Consider the following 12,500-nt stretch of genomic DNA (forward strand, 5'->3'; position numbering starts at 1 on the left):
AATGCAAGCTAATCAGTAAAATACTGCAAGAAGACCTGCATTTTAACGATGGGAGTGTTGTTTTACTAAAGGAGAAAAGGAGAAAAAATATTCACACACACCGCAAAATCTCCCTTGTCGTGATTTTAATGTGAAAAAAGGCACAATGTTTCATGACGAAGACCTTGCTGGTCGAAACGTTTTGCCTTTTTTCACATTTTATTCACGACAAAGGAGCTTTTGCGATGTGCGAAGATTTTTTCTCCTTTTCTCCTTATGCGTTTTTTGATATTCTGCACCTGCAGCAAGTTGTTACTTTGGGATGTGCGCACACCTTGTACTTTTTGATCGAGTATTGTTTTACTAACCATTTTCAGCGTGCGAGTACTCTGTGCCCATAATAGTGCACCGTCGGAACACCATCTTGTTTTCCGTGAGCGTGCCAGTCTTGTCGGAGAAGACGTGCTGGATCTGGCCCAGGTCCTCTGTGATGTTGAGGGCGCGGCACTGCACTCGGGAGTCGGATGCCTCGTCGTACAGGTCGACGTCCTGCGTGATGAAGAACACCTGGCACATCTTCACCAGCTCGATGGACACGTACAGAGAGATGGGGATGAGCACCTGAGGAAGAGGAGGACGGATGAGTAGAGTAGAGTAGAGCAGGGTTTCCCAAACTTAACTGTGCGAAGGCCCCCCATACCCTGGTAGATTCCAGCCAAGGCCCCCTTTACATGGGTCGTGCCGCACTACCTTTCCTGTGCACCCCCTTTCACAACCATAGTCTAGGCCTGTGAGTCAATGCCCCACTAGGATATATAAAATGACTAACTAATGCGAATATTGTTTAGCTCAATATTGGTTTATTTGTGTTGCCAGATTGGGCGCCCAATTGGGCTACTTGGGATGAACGTCTGCGGGTAAAAACGGGAAAAATTGGCCATTTGGCGTTTTTTTCAGCCGTTTTGGGCCCATAGAAGTCAATGTAATTTGTTGAATTTGGGCAGAATTTAGCACATTTTGGCGGTTTTTGAGAACCTTATGGACGGGTTGAACCTTATGGGCGGGTTTTGATCAGACAAATCTGGCAACACTGGACTCCAACGGCCCAGGCGGCCCACTGGTGCAAAAATATATAAAAAAAATATAAAAAAAAGACTTGTTAGTCACTGGACTGACAGATACAATACAGCACACTGCAAAACATTGCAAGCCAGTTAAACATAAAAAGGTAAGCAGGCCCTGCTGCCGGAAGTTTGAAGCTAACTCAACTTGAGGCTCAACTGAACTCGAGGCTTTCTCAGGTTGAAATAACTTACAAACTTAAGGCAGCAGGGCAACTTACTTTTTTATGTTTAACTGGCTTGCAATGTTTTGCAGTGTGCTGTATATTTACACATTTACAGCCATATATTTTCATAAATTGGACTGTGAATGGGTCCCCTATATATATACATGGGGCCCTGGTCATCAGTCACACTTCACCCCCCTGAACGACACCCATGGGGGTCTACCAGTCCATAGCAGACGCGTTATTGTGATGACACTCCGACTTGGTGAATACAGGGTGCACGAACCAAGCAGGGTTAGTGCAAAGGGTTTAGTCTTTATTTCAAGGAGAAGTATATGCAGGACATAACCCTGTAAGACACGGCCCCTGTAATAAATTAGCTGTTGTTACCAGAATAGCAGTGACCAAGCCGAATTGTATTACCAAAGGTCCCGTGCAGTCTTAGTGGCGTAGTCTTATGGTTGCCAAGGTTTTTCAGAGACTATTCCACTGGTGGAACTGCGTGCATTAAGGGGCAACAGATGAACAGAGAGCCAGTTTGTCCCTTTTAGGCAAGGTTGCCAGATTAGGCTGAGGATTTCCAGTCCAAAAAATGCTCAAAACCCACCTGGCAGCACTAAATCCCGCTCAATTCTATTGATTTCTATTGCCAAAAATTTGCTTAATACCATTTTTACCCACAGACGGCCATCCTAAGCAGCCCAATTGGGCCAGCCTGGCAACACTGTTTCAGGTTTATCAATGGAAGGATTGGAGGGATTTACTTCTGCCACTTGTTTACTAATGTTTGCCATATGGTGCCACTTAGTATCTGTGTAATTGTCTTTTCTGAACAAAAGAGGGACAGAGGGATATGGTGTGTTGCCACGTGGAAAAAAAACAAAGATAAATATGAGCCTACATACAGGACGTGAGAGGCCAGGCAGGGGACACAGATGACAGTGCATTAGCATGCCATCCTCAAATAAAACAGTAATGAACAGACGTTAAAAAAGACACACACAAACAAAAAATACAAAATATTTTAGGGAAGGTTAATCTCTCCCTGTCATGTCTTATTTAGGCGCTCTCTAGGCAGTGGAGTGGAGAGTCCAATTAGAGAAGAGGGGAGAGAGAGAGGGGGAGAGAGATAGGGAGAGAGAGAGAGAGAGAGAGAGAGAGAAATAGGGAGAGAGAGAGGGAGAGAGAGAGAAATAGGGAGAGAGAGAAATAGGGAGACAGAGAGGGAGAGAGAGAGAGAGCATGAGAGGGAGAGAGAGAGAGAGAGAGAGAGAGAGAGAGAGAGAGAGAGAGAGGGAGAGAGAGAGAGAGAGAGAGCATCAGAGATAGGGATAGAGGTAGAGAAAGAGAAGGAATAGATGGGGAAAGTGAAGGGACAGAGGGAGGGAGGGAGAGGGAGAGTGAAGAGGGGGAAAAGACAGGATGACCAATGGGGAGAGAGGGGGAGAGAGAGGTAATGAAAGGGAGAAGCAGAGAGAGGGAGAGTTAGTACAGCAAGAGAGAGGGAGAAGTACGGTAATAGAAGTGAGATGAAGTGATTGAAAGAGAACAAGAAAAATAGAGAGAGGCATGAAAACAGAGAGAAGGAGAAGAGGGAGATAGACAGGTAGGACTCACCTGCAGTCGGATAGGATGAAGCACATGTAGAAATGGGGAGGTGTAAAAACATAATGACAGAGAAAGCAGGAGAGATGGAGAGACAGAGGGATGAAGGAGAAGAGAGGGTGGAGTCACCTAGCCTGATTATCATCGACTTTCAAATCTCTTCGAGACTTGGTCGGACCAAGACCATAACAATTTGCATTTCCCATAAGGCATGGTTGACCTACCTCCCTTGGTTTCCTACTGGTTGTTTGCTTCCTGGCAAAGTGGGAGGAGTTCCCGATTTTTCGGGAGATCAGAAACAATATTTACATTGCTCTTGGCCTGACTAGTGTCACTAGGAGGGCGTGGCCTGGCTAGGAGTCACCTGCAGCAGGATGATCATGGTGAAGAACATGTAGAATCCCGCCAGCGTGGGGGGAATGAGATGGCCGTCACCGTCAGGGACCAAGTAGGGGGGCACGCCAGGAAGCTTGTCTAGCCAGATAGCATGACCTGTTAGAGGTAGAGAGAGAGAGAGAAAGAGAGAGGGGGGAGGGGAGGGGGGAGATTAATAATAAGTGCATATCCTAGAGATGTGAGAGAGGTGTCATGATGTGTGTGTGTGTGTGTGTGTGTGTGAGAGAGAGAGAGACACAGTGAGAGAAAAAAACGAGAGACAGACAGACAGAAAGAGAATGAGAGAGAGGTAGTGAGTGAGACATGTAGATAGATATATAGATAGATAGAGAGAGAGAGAGAGAGAGAGAGAGAGAGAGAGAGAGAGAGAGAGAGAGAGAGAGAGAGAGAGAGAGAGAGAGTGAAGAGCAAACACACATTGAAAGAGAGTGATAGAGAGCGTACTATTCTTGGCTGATGTGTTTCTTTTCTTAGCGTCTGTCAAACAGACAGAAGGATCCAGATGACACCTCTCTCTCAAGGTCATTGTGCCGCTTTATTCACCGCTAGCTGGGCACTTGGCCTGGATCACGCCGCGCTTTAAAAGCCAAAAGGGAAATTGTCTTATCTTTCTGCACACCGTCGCACCTCACATCATTTCATTTATTCTCTCTCTCTCTCACTCTCTCTTTGTCTCTCTCTCTGTCTCTCTCTCTCTCTCGCTCTCTCTCTCCTTCTCGCTCGTTACACCTTGAAATAGTGATGAGCCCCTGGTTCCTGAGAATGGATGGTTAAGATCTACACTGACTCCCATCTGATCTGTTCTCTACTGACTGAAGTGACACTCAACATGACACTCTTTTGATACGCTTTACTGTGGTGAGTGACCTTACATACAGTATGTTAGCCAGGCCGTGCCCTCCTAGTGACGCAACAGCTTCAGCGTTGCTACTAGTCAGGTCAAGAGCAATGCAAGTACTTTCTGAGTTCACGCATATACGGGAACTCCTCCCACTTTTTTTGGAAGCAAACAATCATACAAACCAAGGGAGGCCATTTAGGAAAGGCCGTTTGGGAAATGTTAATTTTTTATGCTCTTGGTCAGACCAAGTCTCGAAGAGATTTGAAAGTCGATGATAATCAGGCTAACAGTATGTGGCCTTTACCTACATCTACACAGGGATACTTGCAGTGCTACTTCAACACTAAGAGAGTCAATTTAACATGTTCTAGAGTCTATTTGGTCCCAGATTACTCTGTAAGTGAAGAATTAACTCTGCATTTTTTACTGTGTAATGGAGGTCTCTCCCACAGTGATGAGCCCTGAAAAATGTTAAAGGTTGATACATGCAGTAGCCTGATTATCATCGACTTTCAAATCTCGTACCGAGATTCTGGTCTGACCAAGAAGATACTCTTGACCTGACAAGTAGTAACGCCAAAGGTGTTGCGTCTCTAGAAGGGTGTAGTCTAGCTAACATGCAGAGCCCTCCAGAAGTTTTGGGTAGATTTATAGATAATTTAAAATGTCAGTGAAAAAAATGACCATGTAAAAGGTGAAAAACACTAGCGGCAGTATTAAAAACAACGGTAATGTTTCTGTCACGGAAATTAAAAATAGCACCTGAAAATGTCATTTAATTTTTTTACACTTAAAACACAAATCCATTTGCAAAAAGTACAGGACGCATATCTCAATTCTGATCACCCCGCCCCACCCACCCAACCTCACCAAAGACACTGTATTATTAGGAGACATAACAAAGTGATGTGTGGTCTCATGTATATTTGACTAATTTTAAATCAGCCTAAGTGTGTTTAAGCAGTCATCAAGTAGCCCTGAGGAAATTTGAAGCGGTCACTAATGATATCCTGTTTCACTGGCGGGGGTCTAAAAATGAGATGACACAAGGCCAATTTCCCTTAGTCATCCATCATCACACAGCAGCAGCTGAAGGGGCTGAAGAGAAGAGCAATCCCATGCAGACAGGGCTGGGCTGGGCTGGGCTGGGCTGGGCTGGGCTGGGGGGAGAAATAGGGCCCGGGCACTTTTGGCTGAAAGGGGCCCCACATAATCAGAGGCGCAGAACTGATTCACCGTTGGGCCCGCACCCTTGTGGGCCCCTATTTTCAGAAATGTTTAAAAAAAAGAAGAAAGAAATGCCTGCTATGCCAGATTAGCCAGGCCGTGCCCTCCTAGTGACGCAACAGCTTCAGCGTTGCTACCAGTCAGGTCAAGAGTCAATGCAAGTACTTTCTGAGTTCCCGCAAATACGGGAACTTCTCCCACTTTGTTGGGAAGCAAACAATCATTGGCAAACCAAGGGATGCCATTTGGGAAATGCTGTTTGGGAAATGTTAATTGTTATGCTCTTGGTCAGACCAAGTCTCGAAGAGATTTGAAAGTTGATAATAATCAGGCTAATGCCAGATGGCCAGTGCAGCCCTGCATGCAAGCGAGGAGGAGGGCAGATGAGGGCTGATGAGGGAGGAGCAGGGACGGACTAACGCATAGGCTAGATACTGTATGGCTGCAGGCTAGGGGCCCCCACCTGCCAGGGGGCCCCCACAGGCTAGATATGGCTGCAAACTAGGCCCCTCCACCTGCCAGGGGCCTCCCATAGGCTAGATATGGCTGCAGCCTAGGGCCCCCCACCTGCCACGCGCCCCCCTGGTTGCCCAAAGGGGGATGTGGGCATGTGCAGAATCGGGTCAAGGTGTAGTATTGGGAAAAAAAAAATCTGCAAATATGTTATTCTTAATTCCTAGCACAGAATTATGACAATGGCCATGTCATTTTGTTGTGAAATTTGCCTTCTGTGGGTGGGGGACTCCAGCAACCTGTAGCCTAGGGCCACCGGGTCACCTTAATCCAGCCCTGGGGAGGATGGGTAGGAGAAGAGGGTGGTGAAGCTGCGTGATTCTCTTGCTCTAATGCCCTTTCAGTGATGGCCATAAACAGTACGTGGTACTACAGATTTTGAGGGTGACCACATGATGACCAGAAAGTAAGCGAGAAATATGTATGTATGGGGAGCCGATTGGGAGCCGAAAGAGCCGGCTCTCCATAGTGAGAGGAGAGTCAAAAGAACCGCATCTCAGGAAAGAGCCGAAAATCCCATCGCTAACTTCAACCATTTCCATTGTTCCGATTTGAACCTGTGACCTTTTGATCCTAAGGTCAACTCAACTGCCTGACCTTTAGGGCATGGTTGGTGAAATGACGGGTGAGGAGTTGCTCCCAATGGCACAGTAAAAAAAAACTGCAGCGTTAATTCGACACCTTGAGAGCCAGATTTATTTAACACTCACAGTTTGACTCTATCTGTATGTGTTGAACTGACACCAGAAAGTGTAGTGTGCAGTTGTGGGATTCAAACCTCTGAGGAGAAGCAGGATTGTGAACACGATTTTTTTTCTTCATATTTTTGGGGGATTTTATTATTTTCAGATAGGACAGTGGGGGAGAGACGGGAAGCGATATGGGAGATAAAGACGGGGAAAGAGATAGAAATGACCCCGGGCCCCGGCCGGGAATCGAACCCAGGTCGCCCACGTAGCAGTCCAGTGCTCAGCCATTAGAGCCACAGCTGAGTCTGGATTGTGTTCACTGCATTTATACTCTACCTAGCCTAACCCTGACCTGAAAAACACTAGACGGTAGGCTGATAACTGTCAATGAGAGAAAAGGTATTAGCCCTTAACCCGTTAAGACACGCCAATATAAATTTGCTGTTACCAGAATGGCAATGAGCAAGTCATAGTGCATTACTAAATGCCCTGTGTTATGTCATAGTAGTGTAGTACTAGTGGTGTCAACAATGATCGATCCGGAGATGCAATCCAATGCGGGGCATGGACGATCCAATTCAATGCGGCAAGTTCCAGAATCGATGCAGCAATTTTTTTAAGTTTCAATTACTTCCATGGATATTTCGGGAGCAAATGAATGTTAAATTAAATAAAAGTACTTAAAAGCATTGCAAGGCTGATACAGACTGACCCAGACTGATACAGAAAACAGCCAATAAATTGTTGCTCAGTATCTGACTACTTGTATTGCCTCATCATGACTGATGAAACATTTGCTTTGCTTTCAGTAGGAATGTAATGCATTGCAATGCATTGTAGAATTGAATCGGATCGGATCGAATCGCATAGAATCGAATCGAATCGAAACGCTACCTCCCGAATCGTGATCGTATCGGATCGCGAGGGCAGTGCCAATCCACACCACTATATAGTACTATAGTAGTTAACTTTTCAATGACTATTACAGCATGCCACTGGAGATACGGCGTGCATTAAGGGGCAACCCCATAACCTTAAGGTGAAGCGTAAATACACAAGTTATGGGTTGCTACACTCTACATTAAACAGTACACATGCTATACACAAATGCTATAGGTATTTTTTGTATTTTCTGACAGACTGGCCCATAATTTAGAATTTACTGTAGTCTTTTTTTGGTCCCAGTTCTGCTCTGCCTCTGACCCTTTAAACGTGAACATTATTACTTAAACTGTCAAAGGTCGTAACCCTTCACCTAACCTTACGGCGAAGTGTAAATGCACAATAATAATAATGGATTGTTGTTACACATTACATTGACCTGTACCTAAAGTACAGTGTTCCTCATTCAAATATTGACCCTAAAAACACTTGCTGTAGGTTACTATTAATACATTAAAGGACCAGTTCAGTCAATTTCAACATGCAGTTGAAATGCTCACACTACCCTGGACTTGTCAGTACCTGAGGTTTTTTTTTTCTTCTTCAGCCTTTTCCGAGATCCTGGTCATTGTAATGGGGGCAGCGCTTTGTTTACATTTCAAAAAAACATTTTTATTCATTCCCAAAAACATCCAAAAGGTTATACAACACCAGCAGACAACTAGCAAACAGTGGTACCTTTTGGAAAAATATTTTGAGTAGGCCTATGTTAAATTTGTTTTAACTGTAAATAAACGCTGCCCCCATTAGAATAGGTCATATCTCGGAAAGGGCAGAGCCGAAAAATGTGGCATCACCGGGTACTGACAAGTCAAGGGTAGCATGAGCAATACAACAGCATATTGAAATTGACTGACCTGGTCCTTTAACTGTCAATCAGACAAACGGGCTATAGAGGAGAAGCAAGTAGAAACATACATTATTATTTGTTCTTACACACTGTATTAAACTGCACTTCATGAAGTCGAAACACTTCAACTGGGGCTGTCTGTACTCTGTAGATCAGTGGTTCTTAACCTTTTATCTCAACGCACCCCCTTCCCTATGCCGAAGACAAGCCGTGCACCCCCAAACCAAACCTCTACACGTGTATATGCACTAAAAACGTATTTCATTGATTAATTACAATTATTCTTGCTTGAGCCATTAATCAATACTTTAATGACTTTAAATGGGGACCAAAATATGCTTTTATTTGCTCATAATTTGGCCTGATTATAATGTTTGCAAGCAGAATTTTGGTCACAACCTCAACACAAGCAAAATTCTGCGCACCCCCTGAAACTTCTGGCGCACCCCCAGGGGGTGCCCACACCCCAGGTTAAGAACCACTGCTGTAGATGATAAAGCTTTCAATAATAAAGCTTTAAACTCATACCACGTAGACAAACCCTGTCCTGAAAGAGAGGGCAGGGTCAGGCAATGACCTCAACTGCCACATTTACGAGAACATCATACATGCCAACGACTCTCAACAGCACTGTTGCCAGACATGTCTGGTCATTTCCAGCCCAAACGGTGCTCAAAAACTGCCCGGCTGGAGACGCTAAATTCTGCCCAATTTCAACCAAATTGTATTGACTTCTATGGCCATAAAAGTACAGAAAAACCCGCCCAATTGCCGTTTTTGTGACCGTTTTTACCAGCAAAACGGCTATCCAAAGCAGCCCGATTGGGCAGGTAACCGCCCAAGTCTGGCAACAATGCTCGACATCCCCCCACTACATCCTACCCCCCACCCCCCACTTTATCCCCCACCCCCCTCCAGGCCCACTGAGCACTTTGGATTATCCCCAGAGGTGCTGGATCAATACCATGGAGGTTGGCTGATGGCAGTGGGTGAGCTCCTCCACTACATCCATACCAATGGCCTGCCAATGGAAAGGCTTGTGCGCATGCGGACACACACACACACACACACACACACACACACACACACACACACACACACACACACACACACACACACACACACTCACACACACACACACACACACGTACGCACATGCGTGCACATGCACACACGTACCTGTACACACACACACACACACACACACACACACACACACACACACACACACACACACACACACACACACACACACACACACACACACACACACACATGCGTGCACATTCACACACGTACCTACACACACACACACACACACACACACACACACACACACACACACACACACACACACACACACACACACACACACACACACACACACACACACGTACGCACATGCGTGCACATGCACACACGTACCTGTACACACACACACACACACACACACACACAGACAAGCACGCACGCACTCACGCACTCACGACAGCACACTCACACACGCACGCACACACACACACACGCACGCACGCACACACGCACGCACACACACACGCACGCACGCACACACACGCACGCACGCACGCACACACACGCACACGCACACACACACACGTACACACACACTGATGCATCCATACCAATGGCCCCGATGAGGCACATGATGAAGAGCAGCAGCACGCAGTAGAGCACGTCGCTGTTCATCTTCCTCTCCAGCCGGCTCCGCTTGTAGCGCGCCCCGCCCGTGTTCAGCATCGACTTGGTCTCGTGACCTGTAAATAAGTAAATACGCATTTAAAAAATAAAATCAAACTCAGCTGGGGGCGGGAGGATAAGGGGTGGGGTGAGGTGTTATACGTGGGCTGATTTTTTTTTTTTTTTTTAGTGGAGTGTACATTTGTGTGCACGTGTGGGTGTGTATGGGTGTGAACGAATGTGTGCTTGTGTGTGATCACACATACACATTCTCAGGTTGTACCATACATTGTGTGTGTGTGTGTGTGTGTGTGTGTGTGTGTGTGTGTGTGTGTGTGTGTGTGTGTGTGTGTGTGTGTGTGTGTGTGTGTGTGTGTGTGTGTGTATTTATGAGTGTGCACTGGCTTTTCAGTGTGTGTGCGTGTGCGTGTGCGTGTGCGTGTGCGTGTGCGTGTATGCGTGTGTGTGTGTGTGTGTGTGTGTGCGTGTGTGTGTGTGTGTGTGTGTGTGCGTGTGTGTGTGTGTGTGTGTATGCGCTCATGCCCGTGCGTATGCTCGTCTTCCAAAAGGAACCACAGGGGTTAGTTAGTCATAATGGTGCAAACACACAAACACCATCGCCTCCTGACCAAACATGATCGCTTATAGGACCTCCGCTCAGAGAAGATGACAGAGAGGAGACAAAAGGGTTAGCTGAAACGGGCCCAGTAGGGAGTGGGCGGGTCCAGAATCTAGTTCATATTACACTGTGTTGGCAGATGGAAAATGCTGAAGTATCGTACTACAGTAAAACCTCAACATTATTGTTTGTGGGGGCTTTTTGGGAGGAAATTATCGTACAAGAATCAAATAGTTGTTTCAAGGCAACTTCATGAAATTATCATACAGCATGTCTTTTTATCGTAAGGTACAGAGGACAAAAATGGACAAAAATATGGTACAAATACTCTAATTATCACACATCTGGCAAATTTGATATTACATAGTGTGTTTTGAGTGGGGTGTGTGGGGGGGTGTTTGGGGCTTTCTGATGACTTGTCTGATGGCCAAAGTTTTCAGCGGCCCTGCTTTTGTTCATACAGTGGCTCTCCAATGAGCTTGCTTCCTTTTTCATCATGTGCCTCACAAGCGTAAACCTTGAATGCATTGCTACTTAGTTAGCGGCCTGTGGTATTATATAACATACAGTATGGAAATGCAAAACAAGGTTTGCATCATTTGCTTTGTTATGGGCTGGTGAATTAATGACACAAATGGCAGAGTGCAATGTGTTACAGTACAACACTGATGTTGCTGTAATCTAATGTACAGTAATACAAACGTATAAACTAATGTAATGTAATAGGCAGCCGTGGTGCAATGGTTTGGGAGTTGGACTGTTCATAGGATTGCAAGTTTGTATGCTGCCCTTACCACTCCCTACACCTCCATCCATGGTTGATGTGCCCTTGAGCAAGGCAGCTAACCCCACATTGCTACAGCACAGGGACTGTAACCAATAGCCTATAACATCTGCAAGTCGCTTTGGATAAAAAAAGTGTCAGCTAAGTATAATATAATATAATATAATATAATATAATATAATATAATATAATATAATATAATATAATACAGTATAACATAATACCTGCATAGACCACAATGCCCGAGGACTCCTCAGTGTTCCGTATGGTGCATCCTCGTAATAGAAGACTGTCAATCCCGAAGCCCAGCTTCTTCTTATCCGCTTTCTCACTGCAGAATTGCAAATGACTGGTCAGAATCCCCCCCTCTTACAAGCCGGCCTTTTTATTTATTTAAGAGACATTGCATACTTGAAAAGGGTCCCGTCTTTGTACTCACATGTAACCGCTGAAATGATTGAGGTCATTGTTGGGTTTCTCGCAGACTACTGTGCTTTTGAAAGCAGCAGGCTTAAAAGGAGAGTTCTGGAAAAAAAAAGAACATGCAGAGTGAGTTAAAGACTATGAAAAAAAACACGTAATAGCAGAATAAAAGCACAAACTGACAAATAGGTTATGGGTTTTAAAGGAGGTGTGCATATACAGCACTTTTGAAATTAACATCAAACTATAGCTCAGAAGGCAAGTTGCGTGAGCAAGAGAGTGTTCTACTGTACTTTGTTATAGAAAAGTGACATTCTGTCTGTATATAATCGGGAGATAAATCTTTAACTTTGTGGTGCTTTCCAGCAGAGGTGTATGAAGTAGAAGTAGAAGTGAAGGGTTTCGTTGCAAAACGGTGTATATCCATTTTTGTGAAATGTTGGGAAATTGACATTTTTGTATTGGGCATTCCATTGCATTGCATTGCAAAATGCATTTTATATTAGCCTGGTACGTAAACCAGCGCCACCCGCTGGGCGCCCACATTTTTCAGCTGCGAGTGGGTCTGGCCTCGGATCTGAGAACGTTTTGAACACTGTGCCCTGAGTCTGGCAAAACCAATTACAATGCAGAGATCTGTTTTGAA

At 45.2% G+C, this 12,500-nt stretch overlaps 1 protein-coding gene across 1 annotated transcript in view; it reads right to left on the bottom strand.

Moving 5' to 3' along the window:
- atp10b (ATPase phospholipid transporting 10B) overlaps window positions 1–12,500 on the bottom strand; it is a 103,830-nt gene that overhangs the window by 53,938 nt on the left and 37,392 nt on the right. The window contains exons 3-7 of the mRNA XM_063190476.1: window positions 11,871–11,956; window positions 11,656–11,762; window positions 9,974–10,105; window positions 3,237–3,364; window positions 348–600 (exon numbers count right to left, since the gene is read on the bottom strand). Coding sequence (XP_063046546.1) covers window positions 348–600; window positions 3,237–3,364; window positions 9,974–10,105; window positions 11,656–11,762; window positions 11,871–11,956 — 706 coding nt within the window. The remainder of the gene's footprint in view (window positions 1–347; window positions 601–3,236; window positions 3,365–9,973; window positions 10,106–11,655; window positions 11,763–11,870; window positions 11,957–12,500) is intronic.

The sequence above is a fragment of the Engraulis encrasicolus genome, chromosome 23 (genome assembly GCF_034702125.1).
Source record: "Engraulis encrasicolus isolate BLACKSEA-1 chromosome 23, IST_EnEncr_1.0, whole genome shotgun sequence".
NCBI classification, from domain to species: Eukaryota; Metazoa; Chordata; class Actinopteri; order Clupeiformes; family Engraulidae; genus Engraulis; species Engraulis encrasicolus.